The 24760-nt window shown below is 42.3% G+C and overlaps 1 protein-coding gene and 1 pseudogene across 8 annotated transcripts in view; both read right to left on the bottom strand.

Annotated features, from left to right (window-relative positions):
* Positions 1 to 503: 503 nt before the first annotated feature.
* On the bottom strand, positions 504 to 3467 carry LOC144304480 (phosphatidylinositol N-acetylglucosaminyltransferase subunit P pseudogene; annotated as a pseudogene).
* A 13553-nt stretch (positions 3468 to 17020) lies between these two features.
* Positions 17021 to 24760, bottom strand: part of PATJ (PATJ crumbs cell polarity complex component) — a 354601-nt gene continuing 346861 nt past the window's right edge. For 6 of the 8 annotated variants that reach the window (XM_077892030.1, XM_077892027.1, XM_077892031.1 and 3 more), the window contains 2 exons: positions 24439 to 24562; positions 17021 to 19018 (listed from right to left, as the gene is read on the bottom strand). In XM_077892030.1, coding sequence (XP_077748156.1) covers positions 18872 to 19018; positions 24439 to 24562 — 271 coding nt within the window. In that variant the 3' untranslated portion in view covers positions 17021 to 18871. The remainder of the gene's footprint in view (positions 19019 to 24438; positions 24563 to 24760) is intronic. The other 2 variants (XM_077892033.1, XM_077892034.1) reach the window with 1 other exon arrangement.

Here is a 24760-nt window from a genome sequence, read left to right as displayed (position 1 = left end):
GGATCGAGTCCCACGTGGGGCTCCCTGCATGGAGCCTGCTTCTCCCTCTGCCCTTCTCTCTCTCTGTGTCTCTCATGAATAAATAAATAAAATCTTTAAAAAATAAAAAAAGTAAAACAAAACTAACTAACCAGGTTTGTTGCTAAGCTCTCTTAGCTTTAAAGTTCCTGTCTCTGGTGGTAAGGATGTCATTTTACTTCTTAGTACAGGGAGAGTACCTTTCACATGGGAGACTGGTTTCATACTTTCAGGAGGACAGAGGAGGGTCTGAGTATCCTTGCACCAGCTATTTCTAAAGTAACTTTTATTCAAAATAATCAATATGTCAAAGGGGCACGTTTCGGGAGGCCTGCCCTTAGCCCTAGGAGATGAATTGTTATTACCTGAAGGCAGTGTGTGTGTGTGTGTGTGTGTAGCCTGTTTAGATCCTGACTCAAACACAGAAGAATACCCAAAACAGGAGAAAAAAAAGGAAAATTTGAACATGGGAGTGGATATTTGACTTAACTGACTGAGCCACCCAGGTGCCCCAACATTCCATTTCTGTTGTTAACTTCCTTGGCTGTAAGAAAGAACATTTGGTGCACTCCACTGGTTGGAATATTTTCTAATGCTGTATTGCTTTTTCCTGGTATTTCTTTCTTTTTTTTTTCCTGGTATTTCTTTTATAATTGTATGAATGGAGTTGAGTGGAGAGGTACTTGTTAACTCCCCCCAAAAAGGACACATCCAATTGCTATGGTTATAAAGAGGTAGACAGGTAATGCAACTGCCCAGAGTTTTTGAGGCCAATAGATTAAGGCTAAGAAGTTTAGTTAAGATTCAGAAATAAAAGCCCACACCAGATTAGTATGAAGCCCAGCTGGGAGGGTAAGAAAACCTCAGGACATGTACAAATCACTTTTTCTGGCGTGGCGACATGAATGTTCCACCACTCTCCCTGTGGCTTTGGACAGTCTCAGGGCCAAGTCCTCTGCCCATGCGCCCACCTGACAGTGCAGGAAGGTGAGGGAAAAGGCCTTGGCCCCTGACCTACACTTTGTGGTGCCCGAGTAGCTTTAAGACAGACTACCCAGGAGGTTTGGGCAAACAGGCTGAGCAAGCGGGATCACAGTGATGACCAGTGCATCTTTGAGTCTGCCCAGCTCTTCAGACTTGACTGGCCCAGTCAGGATAGAAGATTTTGCCTGGTTCCAGTTGGATTACCAAATTGACACCCCTCTCACAGGCCAGGGCAACCTTAAGCCTGAAAGGAATGCTGAAGAAGGGGCGCCTGGGTGGCCCAGTTGGTCGAACATCTGCCTTTGGCTCAGGTCGTGAGACCAGGATCCTTGGATCAAGCCCTGCATCAGGCTCTCTGCTCTGTGGGGAGACTGCTGCTCCCTCTATCGCTCTCCCTGTCTGTGTGTGCACATGTGTACGTGTGTGCATGCGTGCTCTCTCTGTCAAATAAATAAAATCTTAAAAAAAAAAAAAAAAGAATACTGAAGAAAGCCAACCTGGAGTTCCAGCTGAGACACTGCCCTTCCACTTATTCTGCTCGGAATGACCTTCCTCACCCAAATTCTGCCCTCCGTTCTAGGTCAATCAACCTATTTGTCTTCCCTTATTCAGGCACTCATCACTTTGCACAGCTACAGTTTACTTGGAATGCACCGATGTCCACCCATAAAGCTGGCTCCAGATTCAGGCTGTTGGTTGAGATCACCACTTTACCAGCTATGTGACTTCGAGTAAGTTAGGTACCGTCTCTGTGGGGCCTTTTAAAAATTTTTTAAAAGTAGGCAACATAGTACCTACTTCATGGTGTTGGGAGAATTTGAGATAATTCAACTAACGTGCTTAGAAGTCAGTAATACATGCACATTGCAAAAGTTTGTTAAATATAGGAAAGTACAGGGACGCCTTGGCTGGCTCAGTCCACAGAGCATGCAACTCTTGATCTCAGGGTCATGAGTTTGAGCCCCATCTTGGGCATAGAGCCTACTTAAAAAATAAAATACAAGAAAGTATAGAGAAGCAAAGATACCTCCAACAAGTTGATGCACATTCTTTCAGATTTTTCTATGCATACATGTACTTACATAAAATACTAACCTCTTACACCAGTGACCTTTCCCTCTTTTGGGATTTTGGTAAGATTTGAGTCAAAAAATAACTGGGGAAGAAATATATACATAGCTCAAGCTTTCCAGCTCTGTTTCCTGTAAAATTAAAAACATTATAGTACCAACCTCATAGATTGTGGCTTGAATGCAGCAAAACATGCAAAAGTTTTTATTTTATTTTTTTAATATTTTTTTTAATTTTTATTTATTTATGATAGTCACAGAGAGAAAGAGAGAGAGGCAGAGACACAGGCAGAGGGAGAAGCAGGCTCCATGCACCGGGAGCCCGACGTGGGACTCGATCCCGGGTCTCCAGGATCGCGCCCTGGGCCAAAGGCAGGCGCCAAACCGCTGCGCCACCCAGGGATCCCTGCAAAAGTTTTTAGAACTGTGCCTAGAACAGGCCTGGTAAGCCTCAAATGTTTGTTATTAATTTTATCATTTATTTCAATGCTTGGCAGGTTTTTCTTTCCCTTTGAAAAGGTGTTACTCTTTTTTGGGGGGGGAGTTCACATTATTTCTGGGTAATAATTATTTTCATTGCTATTGTAAATGATATCCCTGCTCCTCTCCCCCATGTCTTGCTGATGTGTCGGAAAGTAGTAGCTGATATCTTACTGCTAATAGCTCATGACCTAGCATCTCCTGGGAAAGACAGATCTCACAAACAGATTAACATAGCATGTTAATTGAAAAGATAAAGCTAAGCAGTGGGTTCTATGAATAGTAGAGAAGGCTGTCAGCCAAACTTGCAGGGGAGGACTGGGGAAGGATTGTCAGAAGCTGTCAAGGGGACTGTGTCTTGAAGGGTGAGCTTTTTGCACATCTTGCTGCACTCCCATAATTGCTTACCTCTTCCTCAGTGGAGGTGCCAAGCTTGGGGGGCTCTGGCTCCTGCTCCCACTGATGTTAGGACTTCAAGTATTAGAATACCTGCCCTGGGAATAGAGACCCTCTCCCTTTCCTTTTCACTGCACTTCTTCCTAAATTTCACAGAGACCACCCTCTTCTAACAGCTAGCCTTGAATCTGCAGCCAAAAAACCCGAGGGATTGGTTACAGCTCTCCTTTGGGATGTAGTAACTATTCTAGCCTGGAGGATATATCCTAATCTACTAATCTTTCTCTGGAGAAGAATGGTTTCTATGGAGACAGGATATTTAATCCTACCTGTTATTAAAGATTCTGGTTTCCTGTTTCTCATCACAATTTCGGGGCGGGGATGCTCCTCTGGATTTATGTAATAAGAGCAAAACATTTCTTCTGAACAAGATTTTCTTCTGCAGGCACATGAATCAGGTAGATGGAAGACCTGCGCCATCTCCTGGTCATGAGTGTGAGTAGCTTTCTTAAGACCCATTGTTCTTTCTTATCAAATGCAGGTTTTTCCTTTCTTTCCTTGTTGCTAAATCTGAGGCTCTGGGAACTTCAATGGGTGTTCGGAGAAGACTCACCTGAGTTAGGTTAATGCAGATTCTGATTCCTGAGGGTGCAGCTGCCTGCATCGGGATTCTGATGTAAACTGCTCACCGACCACTCAGACACAGTAACGATAATAGGATGAAGGCCCAAATGTAAAACAAATAATGGCTTTTAAAAATTGTTTTCTAATTATAAAGGAAGATTTTGGGGCATCTGGCCGACTCAGTGGAGCATGCATGAGACTCTTGATCTAGGGGTTGGGAGTTGGGTGTAGAGATTACTTAAAAATGAAATATAGTTTTTAAAGATTTTATTCATTTATTCATGAGAGACACACAGAGTGAGGCAGGGACACAGGCAGAGGGAGAAGCAGGTTCCCTGTGGGGAGCCCGACGTGGGACTCGATCCCAGGACTCCAGGATCAGGCCCTGAGTCGAAGGCAGACAGATGCTTAACCACCAAGCCACTCAGGTGTCCCTAAAAATGAAACATTTTGAATTTTTTAAAACCCCCCACTGGTTCATTAAAATGTAAAAGTTTGGGAAGTACAGAAATATTAAAGATGAAAATTAAAATCATATATAATCCTGACAAAAGCGCTAGTTTATCATCTTTTTAAATTTTTTTCAGTTTTGTGTCTGCAGTGCAAAATTTTCTTTGAAAATATGCATCATTTTCCTTTGGGTGGCTCCAAGCCATGTGGTATTTAACCATTCCCACATGGTTACTGGTGGGCCCTTAGGCTGTTTTCACTATTGTAAATAATAGTGTAGTATTGGTGTGACCATACATTTACATTAATCTTTGAGTACAACCTTCATTCTTTCCTTGGGGTATAATGGGAATGATTCTGGTAATAGAATCATTCTTCTATTCATTGCCAGTTCATTGTTTCCTGTTTCAGTACATTGGCCAGAATTTCCATAACATGGAACTGCATAGATGAAGGGAGTCAATTCCTCTACAGTCTCCAATTAGAATCATAGAGACTATCCTTCTCTCTAATGTCTAATGGAATTTTTCAACTCGTATTTCCTCTCTAGGTATATTTTCTTCTATCTTTTGTTTCTCTTTCTCCTTTACCCCCAAGCTAAATTTTATTTTTTGCATTTTAATGACTTGTTTTTCATTATTAGCTTAATTTTAATGAAGAGGTTGGAATAATAGGAGAGCATGGTGAGGAAAAATATATATAGCCTTTTTTATGATGAACTATTATGTAATATACCAAGTTCAGTCCTATTTTATTGAGTGCCAGCTTGGTCGGGCACTAATTAGGCCCGGTGGGTAGGAAGTAAGTGGTGATCTAATTCATGACCTAGAGAGTAACATAAGTATGAAAATAATTACAAAAAATAAGTGATGGATGCACTAATGAAACAATGCTCAAGGTATAGATTTACTAATAACACAGAATTCATCTAAGTTTCCTATGTTACGTTATCCAATGAAGTGGGTATTACTCTTATCACCATCATTTCCAATTTACAGATGAGAATTCTAAGGCACAGGGTAACTTGCCCAAAGTCTTAAGAGCCAGGATTTGAACCTAGGTGTTCCTGCTCCAGAGTCCATGCACATAACCATTAGATAATAATGTCTCTCTGTAATACCAAACAGGGAAGGATTATAACTTTGGAGGATCAAAAAGGATTTTTAAAAATGAAAACTTTCAACTAGTGTTAACTGAACATCTATTAAACTGCAAGCAGTGTGCAAAGAGCTGAATATACAGTGGTGAAAAAGACAGCCACAGTCCACGCCTTCATTAAGTTTGCAAACTAGTGGGAGAGCCATACAGTAAATAAATAAAACCACAAATGGATACATAGTCATATTTTATATAATGTGTGTGTGTGTGTGTGTGTGTAATGAAGGCAAAGAACCAAGTACTAATATAAAAATAATAGTAACAGGGGACACCTGGGAGGCTCAGTAGTTGAGCATCTGCCTTTGGCTCAAGTCGTGATCCCAGGGTCCTGAGATCAGGTCCCGCATCGGGCTCCCTGCATGAAGGCTGCTTCTCCCTCGGCCTATGTCTCTGCCTCTCTCTCTCTATGTCTCTCATGACTAAATAAATAAAATCTTAAAAAAAAAAAAAGGTAACAGGCCAAGGAAGGGGTAGTAGATGATGGTGGCAGCGTGCATGGCCTCTCTGAGGAAGTGACATTCAAGTCTGGAGCTGAAGTATGAGTTAGCCAGACACAAAAATGGGAGGAAATGTTTGAGTACATGTCCTGGGGGCAGGAGCTTGGGGCAAGAGGGACTGAAAGAGAGATTGTGATAGAGGGGAGATGTTGGTAAGAACAGATCATTCTGGGCCACATTTAAGAGAAAGGACTTATTCCAAGGTCAACGAAGGATTTGATGCAGGGGTGGAGAGGAAGTTACAAGGTCCTACAAATATTTCAGGATCATTTGATTCTATGGAGTATGAATGGAGAGGGTGAGGGGGAACTGGGAGAGAGTTAGAAGTCGGTCCAAGAACAGAATGGTGGTGGCCTGGACCAGGCTGGTGGCTCTGTACACGGAGTAAAGTGGACAGCCTGCAGGCATACATTGGGGCACAGCCCACAATTCTTCTGGGTGGCTTGGATGTTGCGGGGGACTTCTAAGGTTTTGACTTGGCCAGCTAGGTGGATGTGAAGTTGTCTACTGAGGTAAAGAAGGCTGGGGGTGAACAGATTTTGGAGGGGGTCACAGAGCTCTCAAAAATCCAGCTCCCAGAAGTGAGCTTTCATTGGAGTTCAACTGGTTCAACTAGTGTAAATAACATTCCTTTTTCAGCCTAATTCACACTCCCCTCCCAATTCATTCTCTCTTCCATCTCTAAAAGCAATCATAATCACCCCCAAATAATAAGCAGTATGACCTGTTGTCTGGAGAAAGGGGAGGGGCGAACTCTCATCCAAGGCTCCTTGGCCCTCACCCACTGCTCTTTTCTCCTCTTGGAGGCTCTTGTGCTCTGACTCTGGAAAATAATAAACTGTTCTCTGGTTGTTCACCCATGTGTCCCTTTTCTTGGGGGCATGTTAGATTTTTTAGTCTTTTTCCCTGCTGAACTCCCAGCCAGCCTTCCCCATTCACAATTAGTACATTTATCACCCCCTCTACCTCTATGTTATTTGCAAACCAAGTTCAAAAGGGAGTGCAGGGATAATTGGAACATTGGTGCAGTGATCTGGGATTTTCAAGGCGCAGAAATCTTGTTCTTAACTCTATTATTAGAGTGATTTCTTTCAAGGGTACGTAGGATCACAAAACTCCACAGATGAAAGGATCTCACAGACTCTGGAATGCTGAAAGGATGAGTTCTAGACTCTGTCCAGTGGCTGAGGGGGTCCTTCCTGACTTGGACCCGGTTGGTCTGCCCACTTATATTTTTCCACTTCTCTTCCCACACGTTCCAGTCACTCTTGACCCTTGATTGTTTGATGAATGCACCATTCTCCATTGTCACCTTGAAAATGCTGTTCCCATCACTCCTTGACCTGGCTACCTGGCTGACTAGCAGGGCTCCTGCAGCCCCTGCAGGCAGCTCCCATAACTCCCCGGTCTCCCTCTCTCAGAGCATCATTTTGCTCTATTTTACCTACTGCTTCTTTATGTGCCCCCAGTAAGCAAGTCGAGGACAGAAAATGGTCTTATTCAGTTTGGTATCTCCTGAGCCTAAAATATGGTCAGCTTTTATACTAATCTCTTTTTAAAAATTACTTATTTATTCATGACACAGAGAGAGGCAGAGACATAGGCAGAGGGAGAGGGAGAAGCGGGCTCAACTGCGGGGAGCCTAATGTGGGACTTGATCCCAGGACCCTGAGATCATGACCTGAGCCAAAGGCAGATGCCCAACCACTGAGCCACCCAGGTGCCCCTCTTCTAGCACTAAGTGAATCCCTACAATAGCAATTTGATTGAAAATACATAATAAAATAATAAATCCCAGCAAGTAGATTCCTCCAGAGTGCAGGTCCTAGAAGGGGGTAAGGACTGAAATCCCTGCTCAAGCCCTGAAACCCAAACATCCAATCTGGGTAATGAAAAAGCAGAGAGATTTCAAGGCCTGGTCATAATCAGGACCAAACCAACAGCCACGAGGATGAGGTTTACCTTCTTGTACTGTTAACAAGCTGGCCAGGTGGGGGCACCCACATTCTGAGGCTCTGCTCGCATTGGAGGACATGCAAGCTTTCATCCGAGCCTGGACTCCCTTGCCACCCCCACCTCTCCACCTGGTTCCCAATGAAGACTCGGCTAAATGGAACAGTTTTTTTTTTTTCTTTTTCTTTTTTTCTTTTTCCTGTTGGCGCGGCCTGGGGTTGCAGACACCCGGGGCTCGCAGCGTCTCTCGTGCGCCCCCGCGCGGCCGCCTCTGAATGCGCAGGCTGCGGCCAGGTGGAAGGGAGCAAGTTTGGGTGCAAGTGGCCTGGGTTTTCATTTCTTTCTCTTTCTCTTTTCTTTCTTTCTCTTTTTTATTTCCTTTCTTTCTTTTTTTCTCTTTCTTTCTTCTTCTTTTTTTAAAGATTATTTATTTATTCATGAGAGACACACACAGAGAAGCAGAGACACAGGCAGAGGGAGAAGCAGGCTCCATGCAGGGAGCCCGACAGGGGACTCGATCCCGGGTCTCCAGGATCAGGCCCTGAGCTGAAGGCGGCGCTAAACCCGGGTTTTCATTTCCAGCCTCTGCAGGTGGAAGGGAGTCAGCCCGCTACTGAAGCACGTGTCCTTTAGACGGAACACCTGGCCAACCTCCCTGGTTAGAATGCTCGCATGGCCGCAGAAAACCAGGGATCCAGGGGAGGAATTTTTTTTTTTTTTTTTTTTTTAAGATTTTACCTATTTATTCACGAGAGACACACACAGAGAGAGGCAGAGACACAGGCAGAGGGAGAAGCAGGCTCCATGCAGGGAGCCCGACGACGTGGGACTCGATCCTGGGTCTCCAGGAAACCACTGAGTCACCCAGGGACCACCCAGGGACCCCCCCCCCCCCCACCGGGGAGGGTTTTAAAGAGGGAGGAATTACATTTCAGCTCGGGATGTATACCTCCAAGGCTGTGAGAGAGGTCGCAGTGGTGTTTCCAAGGAGCCCTTGATCTCTCGCTCAGATCCTTAAGCCATACTGTATTGATGGAGCTTTGCCTTGTCAAAGGATCACAAATAATGGCTTCATGAGGCCTGTGCTTACGGCTGTGGGGCTTTCAGATACAGAAATCGCCTTCGGAGCAGTCAGGACTCTAAGAGGGATGGGGCTCAGGTGGGGTGGGGTGGTCCTCTAACTCCCTAAGGAGACAGGGAGCCCCTCTCCCACCCTTCTGCAATGGCTGGAAACAAGTGTGTTGTGGCCGCCCCACTCCTGAAAACAACACATTTTCAGGTGTTTTTTTTTTTTTTTTTTTTTTTTTTTTTTTTATGATAGTCACAGAGAGAGAGAGAGAGAGAGAGAGGCAGAGACACAGGCAGAGGGAGAAGCAGGCTCCATGCACCGGGAGCCCGATGTGGGATTCGATCCCGAGTCTCCAGGATCGTGCCCTGGGCCAAAGGCAGGCGCCAAACCGCTGCGCCACCCAGGGATCCCACATTTTCAGTTTAATTCATGAGTCAGAGCTGGTCTGTCTGGCCTGGTTCTTACTTTCCCCTTCTGTAAACAAGGAGAACAATAATACCTATCCTGAGGTATTGTGATTCATCAAGTCATCTATCCCCCAATATTTCATTATGCAAAATTTCAAACATACAGCAAAATTGAGAATTTAACAGAGAATATCCCCCAAGATTGTGTCATTTTTTTTTAAAGAATTTATTTATTTGACCAGGGGTTGGGGGGGGGGGTGTATAAGCAGGGGGAGAGGCAGAGGGAGAAGGCTGATGCTTAACTGAGCCACCCAGGCACCTCTAGCTTGTGTCGTTAATATTTCACAAGACTTGTAACACCCCCTCTTTATCCATGAACCCATCTTTTAAAAAGTGCATATCAAAGTAAATTGCAGAGATTTTCTTTTTAATTGTATTTGGGGTACCTGGCTGGCTCAGTCGGAAGAGCATGTGACTTGATCTCAGGATTGTGAGTTCGAGCCCCACATTGGGTGTAGAGATAACTAAAAAAAATCAACTTAATAAAAAATTGTATTTGGCACAGTGCCTGGCCAGATATTTTTTTTCTTTTTTCTTTTTTTTTTTAAGAATTCTTTCCTTTTTTTTTTTTTAAAGACTTTATTTCTTTATTCATAGAGACACAGAGAAAGAGAGAGGCAGAGACACAGGCAGAGGGAGAAACAGGCTCCACGCAGGGAGCCCGACATGGGACTCGATCCCAGGTCCTCAGGATCACACCCCGGGCTGCAGGCGGTGCTAAACTGCTGCACTACCGGGGCTGCCCGTGGCCAGATATTTCAATTCAATATATATTTGAAAAATTATTTTGTGCCAGGAACTATGCTAGGTGCTGAGGATACAATAATGAGAAAGACAGGAACGCCTGGGTGGCTCAGTGGTTGAGCATCTGCCTTTGGCTCAGGTTGTGATCATGGGGTCCCGGGATTGAGTCCCACATTGGGCTCCCTCTGCCTATGTCTCTGCCTCTCTCTCTCTCTCTGTGTCTCTCATGAATAAATAAATAAAATCTTAAAAAAAATAAAGACATTGTTTCTGTCCTTAAGGTATTTAGAATTTGGTGCAAACAAGAGGCAGGTTAACACACACCTACTCTCCTGGGGTGCCTGGCTCGCTCACCTGGTGGAGCATGCCACTCTTGATCTTGGGGTTATAAGTTTGAGCTCCACATTGGGTGGAGAGATTACTTAAAAATATAATATTAGGGCAGCCCCGGTGGCGCAGCGGTTTAGGACCGCCTGCAGCCCAGGGCGTGATCTGGAGACCCTGGATCGAGTCCCACCTCAGGCTCTCTGCATGGAGCCTGCTTCTCCCTCTGCCTGTGTCTCTGCCTCTCTCTCTCTCTCTGCATCTCTATGAATAAATAAATAAAATCTTTAAAAAAATATATATTAAAAATAAATAACAATAGATACCTACTCTCCTGCCCTCTAGTTGATATTATAGGGGAAGCTCAGGGTGATCAGAAGCAGTGGAGAGATGCTTATCTGGGTCTGTGGGGCAGAAAGCTTCCCCAAGGAAGTGGATTTTGTTTTATTTATTTTTAAAGATTTTATTTACTTATTTGACAGATAGATAGAGAGAGAGAGAGAGAACACAAGCAGGGAGAGCAGCAGGCAGAGGGAGAGAGAGAAGCAGGCTCCACTTGATCTCAGGACCCTTGATCCCTAGGATGGCCTGAGTTGAAGGCAGCCACTCAATGGAGTGAGCCACCCAGGTGCCCCAGGAAGTGGCTTTTATTTTTATTATTTTTTAAAGATTTCATTTATTTATTCATGAAAGAGACACACACAGAGAAAGAGAGAGAGAGAGAGAGAGAGAGAGAGAGGCAGAGACATAAGAAGAAGGAGAAGCAGGGTCCCCTCAGAAAGCCCGATGTGGGACTCGATCCCTGAACTCCAGGATCAGGCCCTGAGCCAAAGGCAGAGCTTACCCGCTGAGCCATCCAGGTGTCTCTTTCTTTCTTTCTTTCCTTCCTTTTCTTCTTTCTTTCTTTCTTTCTTTCTTTCTTTCTTTCTTTCTTTCTTTCTTTCTTTCTTTCTTTCTTTCTTTCTTTCTTTCTTTCTTTCTTTTCTTTTCTTTTCTTTTCTTTTCTTTTCTTTTCTTTTCTTTCTTTCTTCTTTCTTTCTTTTTCTTTCTTTCTTTTCTTTCTCTTTCTTTCAAGATTTTAGGAAGTGGCTTTTTTTTAATTTTTATTTTTTAAAAGATTTATTTATTTATGATAGACATAGAAAGAGAGAGAGAGAGAGGCAGAGACACAGGAGGAGGGAGAAGCAGGCTCCATGCCAAAGGCAGGCGCTAAACTGCTGAGCCACCCAGGGATCCCAGGAAGTGGCTTTTAAAAGGAGACTTTATTATATAGTGTGTTATGTAGTGTGATGTGCACATAACTAACTTTATTCTATATCCCAGAGTTGGTGAGCTGACCCTGGAGATGTACCCCAATTAAGAATCTATATCCAAAGATGGGTAACTAGAAACTGGAAGACCATATACTCCTGGATGGCTTTAAACATTATCCAGAACTACACTAAAGGGTGGAAAAATAAAACTACAATAAAGGGTGCATTAATTACCTTAAATGTAACTTTTTCTTTGCTCCACTGATTAGGCCAGCCAGGCACCCCCTTAAGGATAATTTTTATTTTATTTTATTTATTTTACTTTTTAAAAGATTTTATTTATTCATTCATGAAAGACACACACACACAGAAAAGAGAGGCAGAGACACAGGCAGAGGGAGAAGCAGGCTCCATGCAGGGAGCCCCACGTGGGACTCGATCCAGGGACTCGATTCAGGGCCTCCAGGATCAGGCCCTGGACTGAAGGTGGCACTAAACCGCTGAGCCACCAGGCTGCCCTAATTTTTATTTTATTTTTTATAAAAAATTCTTTTTGAGGTTCTTTTCTTTGAGGTTTCTTTTTTTTTTTTTAAAGATTTTATTTATTAATGGGAGATACAAAGAGAGAGAGGCAGAGACACTGACAGAGGGAGAAGCAGGCTCCATGCAGGGAGCCCAATGTGGGACTCTATTCTGGGACTCTGGGATCCCTCCCTGAGCCAAAGGCACACGCTCAACTGCTGAGTCACCCAGGCTTCCCACCAAGGGTAATTTTTAAATGCGTGTAAATAATGTGTTCAAAATTTGTTGTTGACTGAAGGATGGAAGAGGCACCCCCCTTCCCCTTTGTCAATCTGAAGATCGGCACCTTTTGGGGGATCTGCTAGTTCTGGAACTCTGTTCTGCTTTCCCCCTCCCACCTCCAGCCCACCTCCTCAGGAAGGGTTTATTATCTGATAGGATCTAAAGTCTCAATGTTACTTCAATCGCCTTGGGAGTGGAACCTTAAAAACCAGGTGTTTGTGGAAGAGCCTAAAACAACTGTTTTTAACTGGCTGCACGTTAGCATCCCCTGGGAAGCTTAAAAAAGAAATCTGGGGACCCCTTGGTGGCTCAGCGGTTTAGCGCCTGCCTTTGGCCCAGGGCCTGATCCTGAAGACCCGGGATCGAGTCCCAAGTCGGGCTCCCTGCATGGAGCCTGCTTCTCCCTCTGCCTGTGTCTCTGCCTCTCTCTCTCTGTCTCTCATGAAAAAATAAATAATATCTTAAAAAAAAAAATTCTTGGGTCTCACCTTCCCTTCCCCGGTCCTCATTTAATTGGTCTGGGGTGTAGCCCAGGCGTTGAGCATTTAAAATAGCCCCAGATGTTTCAGCGTACAGCCAAGGTACTGGCCTAGGAAGATGCAGTGGGCAGCTCAATGCCCTGCCTGGAAGGTGGGGGTGTGTGTCGCGCCACCTGCTAACTCGTGTGTACATGGGTGGCTAGCTCAGTCAGACGCGGTCTTGGTGGAACAGACCTCAGATAGGAAGGTGCCAGGGGAGGAGGCCTGTGTTCCTACCTGCCTCTAACTTGTTGGAGGCTACTGTTATCTACTAAAAAGAACTTGGTGACTGTAAAGAACCACAGACAGGAAGGAAAAAAGGGAAAGTGCTCCAGCCTCGGGGTTCTCTTTCTTCACTGTGCTCTCCAAATCAACTGGAGAGCCTGTCAAAAAACAGATTTCCGGGGGGCACCTGGGTGACTCAGTTGGTTGAGCACCCAACTCTTGATTTCAGCTCAGGTCATGACCTTAGAGTTGTGAGATCAAGCCCCAAGTTGGGCTCTGCACTGAGTATGGAGCCCGGTTGAGATTCTCTCTCTCTCTCTCTCTCTCTCTCTCTCTCTCAAACAAAAACAGATTTCTGGGCCCTACCCCAGAGATTGGGTTGGTCCAGGGCATAGGATACATTTGCATTTACATTCTCACCAAAGTGGAAGAAGTTAATTCTAGGCACAAATAAAGGTTAACATAACCTTCAGGTAACCAAGAAATTTTAACCAGCACTCACAACCCTCACCAACCATTGCCTTGAAGAAATTATTATGGAAATTTTCTAACTTGCATCAGCTTATAATGAATGTGTTAATGTATATGGACACCATATGACAGCCAGAGATTTTATTTTTTTTACTTTTATTTATTTTTTCAGCCAGAGATTTATATGGAAGCTAATCATGAAGTGCTTCAAAAACCTGCCAAGTTTGGCCTTTCCTCTGAGTGCGGTGAGAAGTCATCTAATGAGGCACATAAACACCTGAGTCCCTGGGCGATGAGATTCCATAAGTCGTCACTCAGTTGTCTGCTCCTGGGGGAGCTGGGGAGGTGGTAGCAGTGACAGTGACTGCACCAGAGCTGAGGACACCAGAGGGGGCAGGGGGCTGGAAAGGGGTTGAGAACAAGGACAGAGAGCACTTCCATGTTTGATTTAAGGCAAGGATATTCCTAAAGGAGTTGTAATTGGGGCACCTGCCTGGCTCAGTGGGTAGAGAATGCAACTCTTGATCTTGGGATTGTGAGTTCAAGCTCCACATTCGGTGTAGAGATTACTTTAAAATATATATATATTTTTTTAAAAGTTGTGATTCAAAGTCCCATGATATCTGTGATAGTTAATGTTATTTGTCAACTTTGAGGGTGCTTTTGGATGACACTAACATTTTTTAAAAAATTTTATTTATTTATTCATAGAGAGACAGAGACACAGGAGAGGGAGAAGCAGGCTCCGTGCAGGGAGCCTGACATGGGACTCAATCCTTGGTCTCCTGGATCAGGCCCTGGGCTGAAGGTGGCGCTAAACCGCTGAGCCACCTGGGCTACCCGACACTAACACTTAAATCAGTAGATTTAGGGGCACCTGAGTGGCTCAGTCAGTTAAGTGTCTTTCTTTGGCTCATGATCTCAGGGTCCTGGGGTCAAGCCCTGCATTGGGCTACCTGCCCAGTGGGGAATCTGCTTCTACCTCTCCCCCTACCCCTCCTTGCTGCTTGTGTGCATGCCCTCTAATAAATAAGTAAAAACTCTTAAAAAAAAAATCAGTAGATTTAGTTAGCAGATTACTCTCCATAATATGGGTGGGCCTCATCGAATCAGTTGAAGGCATAAATAGAACAAGATGATTGGCCTTCCTGAGCCAAGAGGAAATTCTTTGGACTTCATCTGCACCATTGACTCTCCCGGGAGCCGAGCCTGCTAGCCTACACTGCAGATTTGGGGCTTGTCAGCTTTCATAATTTTATGATCCAGATCCCAATTTTTAAAAACAGATGAATCCTATCCCTTAGGGTATGGGGGCCTTGGAGCCTGTTTTTAAACAGCCATCCTGAAGTTCCCAGGAAAATAAATCATGACTCTGGCCTCAAGGGGAGTTTAATACTAGAAGGCCCACTTTTACTCCACCATTTTTTCTGCTCTCCCAGGAGAAGCAAGCTAGGTATGTGACCAGAACTGCCAAGATATCAGGCAGTTGACACTGCACCTATCACCAACTGTGGCTACCTTGAGAAGAAGTATGCATAAAGCACGAGGGTTATGGGAAGTCCTACTTTGGAACTAACTGACTGAGCCACCCAGGTGTCCTATTTTTTTTTTTTAATCTTTTTAAAGACTTTATTTATTTATTGAGAGACACAGAGAGAGAGAGAGGCAGAGGGAGAAGCAGGCTCTATGTAGGCAGCCTGACGCAGGACTCGATCCTGGGTCTCCAGGATCATGCCCTGGACTGAAGGCGGCGCTAAAACCGCTGAGCCACCTGGGCTGCCCTATTTTCTGATTCTTTATACCAAATGTTTGCTGATGTAAAACACGAATGTGAGGAGGGAAATGAGATTGTGTGTGTGTGTGTGTGTGTGTGTGTGTGTATCTCAAGTAAAATTTCTAAGGATGGGACATCCAGTATTTGAAAAGTACACTGGATGGAATTAACATGAGATGAAGCTGACCTAGTCTGTTTTCTTTCTTTTTTTTTTTTTTTTTTGACCTAGTCTGTTTTCAAAGAAGCTCATCATCTGGTGGGGTAGGCTGACTTCTTTGACAACAGAGAGGCAGAAAGTGTGTGGCTGGGTTAAAAGAACAGCAGTTTGCAATTCCAAATTCCTGGAATGAAAGTGTGTACCAGGTTAAAATTCCTCATCATAGGGTTGATGAGACCTGAAGTGCCTCTCCTGGTTCCGGAGGTAGGAGTGCAGGCCTATGGAGTGGATGTTACTTCCTACGCCAGTGGCATGGCTGATGGTGGAAGCCCTGGTTTCAGTTCAGTTGTGGCTTTCTGATAGCTCAGGCTCTAGTTTCTCAAGCTCACATCATTATAATCAGTGTTACAAGTTGCTGATTTTGGGTCACTGTTCTAAGCTAAGCCCCCTCAGTAAAATGTTTTTTTTTTAAAGGTCATTACTGACTGAAACCACAAATCATCAGCATAAATGTCTAATTTCAAGCCACTTCTATATATGGGAAAAGAGGTTTATTGCTATGTTCGTGTAATACTTAACAGCCAGGCACTGTACCAAAGGATTCTACTTGGATTGGACTCATTATGTACTTAAAAACACCTCCACCCTTTTCTAACTGAAGTAATTAAAGAAAGGGATAATTAAATAACTTGGACAAGGTCACAAGGTTGGTGAGTTGGTATTTGAACTCAGGGGGATGCTAAGACTTGCCCTCTGGACTACTGTACTGGCTTTTTTAAAAAAAGATTTTATTTATTCATTTGAGACAGAGGGATAGAGAGAGAGAGAACACATGAGCAGGGGGAGAGGAAAGAGGAAGAGAAGCAGACTCCCCACTGAGCTGGGAGCCCAATGTGGGACTTGATCCCAGGACCCCAGGATCACAACCCGAGCCAAAGGCAGAGGCTCAACCACTGAGCCATCCAGGCGCCCTGTACTGGCTCTTTTATAAAGCACCTATTCTAATGCCTGGCAACACACTTGCCATGAGATAGCCATGAATGGATCCCAGATTTTAACAGGACTGGAAAACTTTGTGAACAGTTGGATTCCCCCCCACCCCTGCTCTCATTAGGAAACAAAATGGCTGAAGAGAAAAACCAAATCAGATGTAGAAATCATACTTTTTCATATATAGCAAGATTCCATTTCCTCTTTAGACGACTACACTTATTTAGAATCTTTGGAAACCTCTTATACATATATTTGGCAGTTTTGTTTTTCCTGATTTACTTCCTTCTCATACTAATTCCAATTCCAATACTTAGATTTTCCAAATGATGTGGCCAAAACAATATATGTGGCTTTGAGAGAACTGCTCTTTTCACAAATTCCCATCTTCATGTCCTTTTAGCTTGTAAGGTGTGATGCAAAAGAGCATTTTTGGCAAGGCAATTATTTAGTCGTCATACAGCAGAGATAGAACCAGTTATGAGAATTTTGGTCAACTTACTGCAGCAAGAAGTAGAAAGCACAGTTCCTTTATCAGTAGACTTTTAGTAGCATGACCCAAGAGGACAATGTGTATGAGACACAACAAAAATGTATTATTTCAAAATGTGTATTTAATGGCCATTCCATCAAAATCAAGCAGAATCACATTTCAAAAGTAACATATGAAGTCTTATGCATGTGTGTGTATACACACGAGTGCATGCACACACACACTTTTTTATTTTAAGGTGCATTTTCAAGTTTTATTTGGGCTTCATTTCTTCTTGGCTGCCTTAGGTATTCTTGCAGGTATAATTAGCATAGAACCTCTGAGGTTGATAGCTTTTCGTGCACTGAAAGATAAGATCCTAACAACATTGCACATCTTGGCTGTGTCAGAAATCCCAAAAGCCATATGTAACTTCAGAAAACTTAGTAGCAGTCACGAAAGACATTTTCAACATAAAATTTAGGCACTCTATACTTTGGAATAGCCACAAAATATTCCAACAAGAGTTAATGCACTTTGTGGTTACATCTACTCAAAAGATAATTCTCAATTAAAATCTGTAATTATTAAATACCATTTTAAGTTAGAGCTCATTCCATTTTGATAATTACTGTGAACCATTTGCAGCATTGTGTTTTAGTTCAAAGATGCTAAACTACTTCTATTACAGATGCTGGTACTCCTCTTTCATGGTACATTTTTTACAGAAGAACCTACATATTCACTGATAAGCATCTCTGTCCCTACATAATACCTACATAAGAACGCCCCTATTCAACTTCAAAGGTATTTTTGTATTTCCTGCTGTGGTTGTTTTCTTAGCCTGTACAACTTCAGCAAATGGGGGACTTCCTGAAGATCAAGAGCCATTAGCCACATAGCCCTCACTGATTCTTAGGCTGAGTTCATTTCCACAGTCACTTTGTGGCCAAGCATGTTGCCCCATCCCTACTATACCTACAGCTTGTGCTGCTAGACTGACCAGTATGGAGCCAAGGAGAAGGATACTCAAATTTGCCATTGCACTTTGCACAAGTCCAAGGCCACTCAGACTTCGTCTGACTGGAGGCAAAACTTAGTGATCTCTGCAGACTGGTTCTGGGGCTTTCTCCTCCTTGTCTGAAGACTAAAGGGTGGGAATAACACCTGCCTACTGAGATGCCATTAACTCCAGATGACCTTCCTGGTCTTGAACATAATTTAGCATGGTTACAATTCAGAACATGGACGTGAACTAATCCTGTTGAGAATAAGGTGCATTTGCTGAGTACTATACATTTATGTAGCTAAGAAAACAATTAGAAAGCTTTCCAGAATTTTCAGATTACAGTCTGCTAATTGACTCATCATTATTACCAATGACTAGCTTATAAAGATCTATCCAGAGAAACAAATTTGAGACTTATTTGACTCGAAGTCGTGCAGAAAAGAGCACAATAATTTCCCATAGGAGAATTGGGTATTTCATCAGCGGGATCAATGGTAAGTTAATTACACTACTAATGTTTTCTGGCATACGTGAAGAGACAATTAGCATAAGTAAATCATGAGTGAGCTGACAAGTTGCTTAACATTTGTTTCTGTTCATCAGATGACATGTGAGCTTGCTGTTAAGTCTCTGAGTGAGGAGGGATGGGTAGAGAAGGGCATAGGAATGAGGGGTGGTTAACTTCGGTTTCAGCAAATATAATCAGAGCCAGTTAGTATTAGTGGATAAATGTGGATATTAGATGCAAATCAGGTAAGACTCGTTCTATTTTAGAAATTAACCCCACCAAGAAGTGATGGCTGATTTGGGCAATTCACGTGGAATCTAGCCGCCTCTCTTGAGCAAAGAGGGTGAGGTGGTAAATGAAGGTGGATTCTAGTGGAGGCTGCTTTTCATCCTTTCTCAGAGCTTCATATTCCTATGGATATTCTACAACATCTATCTTGTGATCAGGACTGGAGGCTCACGATAGCACAGTTAAGATTACAGTCCCTTTTTGGCATTTTAGAATGGCCACAGCTTGCTCATGTGTCACACCTTCCAGCGTCTCACCATTAACAGCTAAAATCTGATCACCTCGCTTCAACCGGCCGTCATCTGCAGCGGCTCCCTACAAACGAGAGACATTCCAGTTTAATCCAGGACCAAGCAGTCAACAAATAATATTAATATTATGGTGTGCTTATGAAAAAAGCAACTTTAAAAACTACTAGTTGAAGTTATTTCTAGGTAATGTTTTTAAAACCAGGAAAATTAAGAATGTAGAATAATGGTTAAATAGTAACCATAACTATGCATTGTTTAAGTAACATACTTGTAGAAATGTACGAAGTTCACATTTCTTTTAATATAAGTAGGGCCTTCTTTCTTTTTTTTTTTTTTAAAGATTTTATTTATTTATTCATGAGAGACAGAGAGAGAGAGAGGAGATAGAGAGAGAGAGAGAGAGAGAGACAGGCAGAGGGAGAAGCAGCAGGCTCCATGCAGGGAGCCTGATGTGAGACTTGATCCCGGGTCTCCAGGATCACGCCCTGGGCTGAAGGCAGGCACTAAACCACTAAACCCAGGGATCCCCTGGGGCCTTATTTCAATATTCAGTACTGAATGGAATTCGAATGTCATACTCATGAATACATAATATAGTGACTAAGGCAGAACTGAATCTGGTGTCAGTCTCATTGCCAATACCATCATTATATAGAGTTCCCATTGCATTATTAAGACATCAGCACAGTGGTGATCCATCAAAAGTGTAGCCTCAGGGTGCTTGGGTGGCTCAGTTGGAAGAGAAAGTGACTCTTGATCTTAGGGGTCATGAGTTTGAACTCCACATTGGGTATAAAGATTACTTAAATAAATAGGGACACCTGGGTGGCTCAGTGGTTGAGCATCTGCCTTCAGCTCAGGATGTGATCCCGGAGTTCTGGGATCGAGTCCCACGTCAGGCTCCCTTCATGGAGCCTGCTTCTCCTCCCTCTGCCTATGTCTCTGCCTCTCTCTGTCTCTTGTGAATAAATAAATAAAAAGCTTAAAAAAAAAAAGATTACTTAAATAAACTTAAAAAAAAGGTAGACTCTAAATGGGGTGAATTGTATGGTATGTGTATTATATCTCAATAAAGTTGTTCTACATAAAAATGCACAAAGTGTAGCATATCTAAAATTTTGCAGTATCATATTCAAAAGCCTCAATGTCATTTATCTTTGATCATTTAGGGTTCTAAATGATTACTTCCATTACATACTCGGTCATGCATGGCTCCTCAAAATGGCACAAAGCAAGTGAAGCTTGGGCTTTTTAAAATTCTATCACCAAGTATCTTAAAATACCATGATATTAGTAGAAATATTTTTGGATGAATAAGGAAAGAAAATAACCTAGAAAATGATTCGTAGGAAGCTTTCTCCTTTTGACTGAAAATCCCTTGAAAAATTAGTGCCAGAAGAGTCCCCTAAATGATGATGAGGTGCTGGGGAAAACAATTAAAGCCCACAGGCACCCTGTCTTGATTGACTCCTTCAGGCGCCAAGCTAAGAGGCACTAACTAGTGCTCCAGAGACCTGTGTCTACCTGCAGCATGAAGGTCCTGAGGGAATGGGTGAATTATCTATAATTTCAAAACTGTGAAAAGGGTGGGATTCTGGTATAAAGGTATAATAAAGAATATTCAAAACCAGGTCTGTACTGGGGGAAATACCAAAATTAAATAACTTGTAACTTCATTCAAATCTTTTTTTTTCTTATAAGAAAGTGTGTTAACTGCAACACAGACAAGATTAAACAACTTGTGGATAAAATCAGAATTACTTAGCTAACTTGATTTTATTAAATGTTACGTGCTAAGATCTAAGGGCTTTAGGAAACCTCAAGTATCTGTGTGGTGTTTTGAAAAGCATGTCAAGTTTTTAAAGTTTTCATTTGCAGACAAGATCAGGCACATTCAGGATGATATGGCGGTAGACTAGTTTGCATTTTCAGCAATGCACAAGAGGATGACCTTTCAACTTTTCAACTTTCTGGGAGGATACATTTTTGCAGGTATTGCTGTGTTTACTTGGTCTTTCCTACTGACCTCTCTAACTTTATCAGTGAAGCATTTGTAGACTAAGTAAAGGAAGGAAGGAAGAAATAAATGATTCACAGACCCATCTAGTTCAGAAATGTGGCTTTACCCACTGGCTGTGTCCCTGACTTGGTCACTTAGCCTTCCGTGATGCTGTAAAATAGGCATTTACTACCTACTTCTCAGCCTGTTCTAAGGATTGAATATACAGCACATGGTATACTCAATAATGATAGTGTAATAAGCTCTAATAGTGATCAAGCTCATGTTTTCAGATTTCACAGTCTCTGAAAAGCTGTTCCCTAAATGCTCAGGATTGTTGTGGTTGTTTTATGGTGATTTCTACTTGGTTTATGGTAAAATCTGGCTGCTGAAAAGGATCAGACCTAAAGCTGGCTTTGATTTAGAAGTTTCCAACCAAACACTTGGAAGAAAATGGAAGGTTCTGATAGCTCGTTAATCAGACTGTCTTAAAAATCCTACACATTTTCAAAGTGCCTGTGCTTCATATTTCTGGAGGAGAAAAAAGACCTTGGTCAAATTAATTTCTTAGTTGAGCAAGAGAATTACTAAAAGAAGCTTAGGGACACTAAAAAGGTCACATTAGGGATCCCTGGGTGGCTCAGCGGTTTAGCCCCTGCCTTCGGCCTAAGGTGTGATCCTGGAGCAGTGGGATTGAGTCCTACATCGGGCTCCCTGCATGGAGCCTGATTTTCCCTCTGCCTGTGTCTATGCTTCTCTCTCTCTCAATCTCTCTCTCTCTCTGTGTGTCTCTCATGAATAAATAAATAACATCTTTAAAAAAAATAAAAAGGCCACATAAAAAGGTCACAGATGCCTGTGGGCATCTGAGATCCAGAAACTTGAGAAGACAAACATGTTAAAGAATATATGATCACTGTTGGGCACCTGGCTGGCTCAGTCAAAAGAGCATGCAGCTCTTGATCTCAGGGTCATGAGTACAAGCCCCACGTTGGTGTGTAGAGATTACTTAAATAAATATTTAAAAAAGTATATGTTCACTGTTAAAAAACATGGAAAACATATAGCTATAGTTTCTACATCCTCAAAATTCCTATGGGGGAAATGTTTAGCTTAGTGTCAAAATTCATTTTTAGAAGGATTTCACCATTAAAAAAAAAACAAACCCAAAAAATCTTTTGCCAGTTTTTGGTTTATTGATTCTCTAAAGAAAACTTTAAAATTTGGATATTTTGGTTTGTTCAAACAAATGAAAAGAGAAAAAGTCTTCAAATGAGATATTATTGTAACAAATGCTATGGAACTATCTAAAAATAATGATAATTGTTTGCAGTGGGATATTCTTTTATCTATTTATTTATTTATTTTTAAAGATTTTATTTATTCATGAGACACACAGAGAGAAAGAGAGGCAGAGACACAGGCATAGGGAGAGGAAGGCTCTATTCAGGGAGCCTGACATGGGACTTGATCCCAGGTCTCCAGGATCAGGCCCTGGGCTGAAGGCAGGGGCTAAACTGCTGATCCACCTGGGCTGCCCGGAATATTCTTTTATTGAGACTGAATTAGATAGACCATTAGCTAGGGCTTTAGAACTTTTTTTTAAAATTCAGAGCTTTTCATTTTTAGGTGTGCCTCACTTTCCAAAGGTTAATTCCTTAAAAAAAGAAAACATATCAAGGATGTTCAGTATTTCTTCTTATGTTACTACTTGCAGAGGTGCTTTCTAAATGAGCACTTTCAATGAGGAACCTTTGAAAAGAGATTCTGTGGGAGCTTCAGTGCATTCATTTGCCCCACTACTTTGTTCCACTGTGATCTGTTGGTGGTTTCTTTCCAAAAACCCACCAGCAATGCATGGCTGTTTCATGCTCAGCTGACCTGACCAAAGTTGCCTGGCCCCAGTCCCACTGTCTATGAGTTGTCAGGAGGGGTACATCGGGTGTGGCCTGCTAACTCTGGGCTGTAGGTCAAAAGACCTGAGGAACTAACCAGTTCTCTGTGTGAACATAGCAGATCCACCTACAGTTATGAAATGAGCAGAGGGTTACAAATATTCTGGAAGGGCTTTATGGAGGCAAAGGCAGGGAAGTAGAATGTGTTTTTCCACTATTCTTACCTATTCTTTGAAAAGCAAAGTATAACAATGGGCCCAAAGAATAATGATTACAACTGCTTCTGGTGTTGTCTTGGGCAAAGGAGGGTCTGTAGGTAGCTTATCCCCTTGGGAATTATTAGACTGGGGCAGCACTGCTATCCAGAATGTTTCTGATCTGCTTTCTCTTTCCCTCTTTACCCATTACCAGGTCAACAAATGTTTGGTTTGGGAATAACAAGTCTTCTTAATAGGCACCCTAACTGATTGGAATCAGGTGGCTAAATCTGCAGTTGCCTAACGTGTTCTAAAAGGAAATACCAAATGACTTAAGGATTACGTCAGGTCATGATTAGACTCAATTAATAGGTGATAAGAGCTGCACAGGTAGCAGTGAATTTGTTATTTAGTGTATAGTATTGTTTTCTAGAAAGAGTACCTAACTTATTTCTTCTCTTGAAGATCTTTATTTCTTTAGGAAAAAAGCAGTAAGAGGCCATTGGATCAATTAGTAAACAAATGACTGTGATAAAATCAATGAATAAAGTTATACTATCAATACTAAGTCCTTTTCAGAGATATTCAAAATTTATAATAAAATTGAATTCCAACTTTAAAAATCACAGTAAGGTCAAAAATAACTTATCTAAGGGGTGCCTGGCTGGCTTAGTTGAAAGAACATGCGACTCTTGATCTCAGGGTCATGAATTTGAGCCCCATGTTGGGTGTAGAGATTACTTAATAAACTTAAAACAAACAACTTATCTAAGAGCCATCTAGAAGCAGCAGTAGGAATGTACACCATGACCTATCCTATCTAGTACGATGTATTGGTATATTTAGTTCCTTAAAAATACTATTACCCAGTCAGAGTCTAATTTAGTGGCCTGATCCTGCAAGTACTTTAGCAGAGGACTGCAAAAGAGAGAACAACTTAAGTTAAAGCATCTTGAGGTGACTGGTGACAGACAGCCATGAATGCTGCACTGACCCAAGGCTTGTAGGGAGCTTTCTCTGCCACAGCCCGCTGCTGTCATCTTTTCTTGAAGGAGAAAGCCAAACTTATATTCTAGCTCAGAAAAATATTTCCAAAGCCAGCTTCCAAAGAGCATGGCACTGCTCCTTATATTGTGTTCTTGAAAGAAGACACTCTTGAAAATCTACTTTTGTAATAGGGTCCAAAGAACATTACACTTTTTGTAACTCCACTCTTATAAAAGAACTTTTTCACTAGTCTGGTGTGGGAATGCCCTACACAAGGTTAAAATGAAATAAGCATACAAGCACACACCCAGGTATAGCTAGAAGTAAGCAAAGCAAACCACTAAAAAAAAAAAAAAATCTCACCTAGATTAAAAAAAAAAAAGTACAGTAAAAAGGAAAAAAATACCTTTGCAAATATAGTCTTGACATAAATTGGCAGGTCTCCATGGGGACTTCCATAACCCCCTACAATACTAAACCCCAATCCTTCAGAGCCTTTCTCCAAAGTAATAATCTTAGGTGGAGGTGTTCTGAAAACACAATGCACGCTGTTTAATTCAAGAATAGATATTGAGAGGGAATTTCATTTTAATGGAAGAACACAGATTTGAGAGACTTTCATACTGCGAAACTATGAAGGCCAGTTCATGTAATCAAACTCTCAGAGACCAATCTAGAAACTTACATTTCCCATGTCATGTCGGACTAATGAGCAATAGGCCTTTAAT

Source organism: Canis aureus, chromosome 3, assembly GCF_053574225.1.
Source record: "Canis aureus isolate CA01 chromosome 3, VMU_Caureus_v.1.0, whole genome shotgun sequence".
Lineage (NCBI taxonomy): Eukaryota > Metazoa > Chordata > Mammalia > Carnivora > Canidae > Canis > Canis aureus.
The sequence above is the reverse complement of the archived record's forward strand: the minus strand, read 5'-3'. Positions and strand labels throughout refer to the sequence as shown.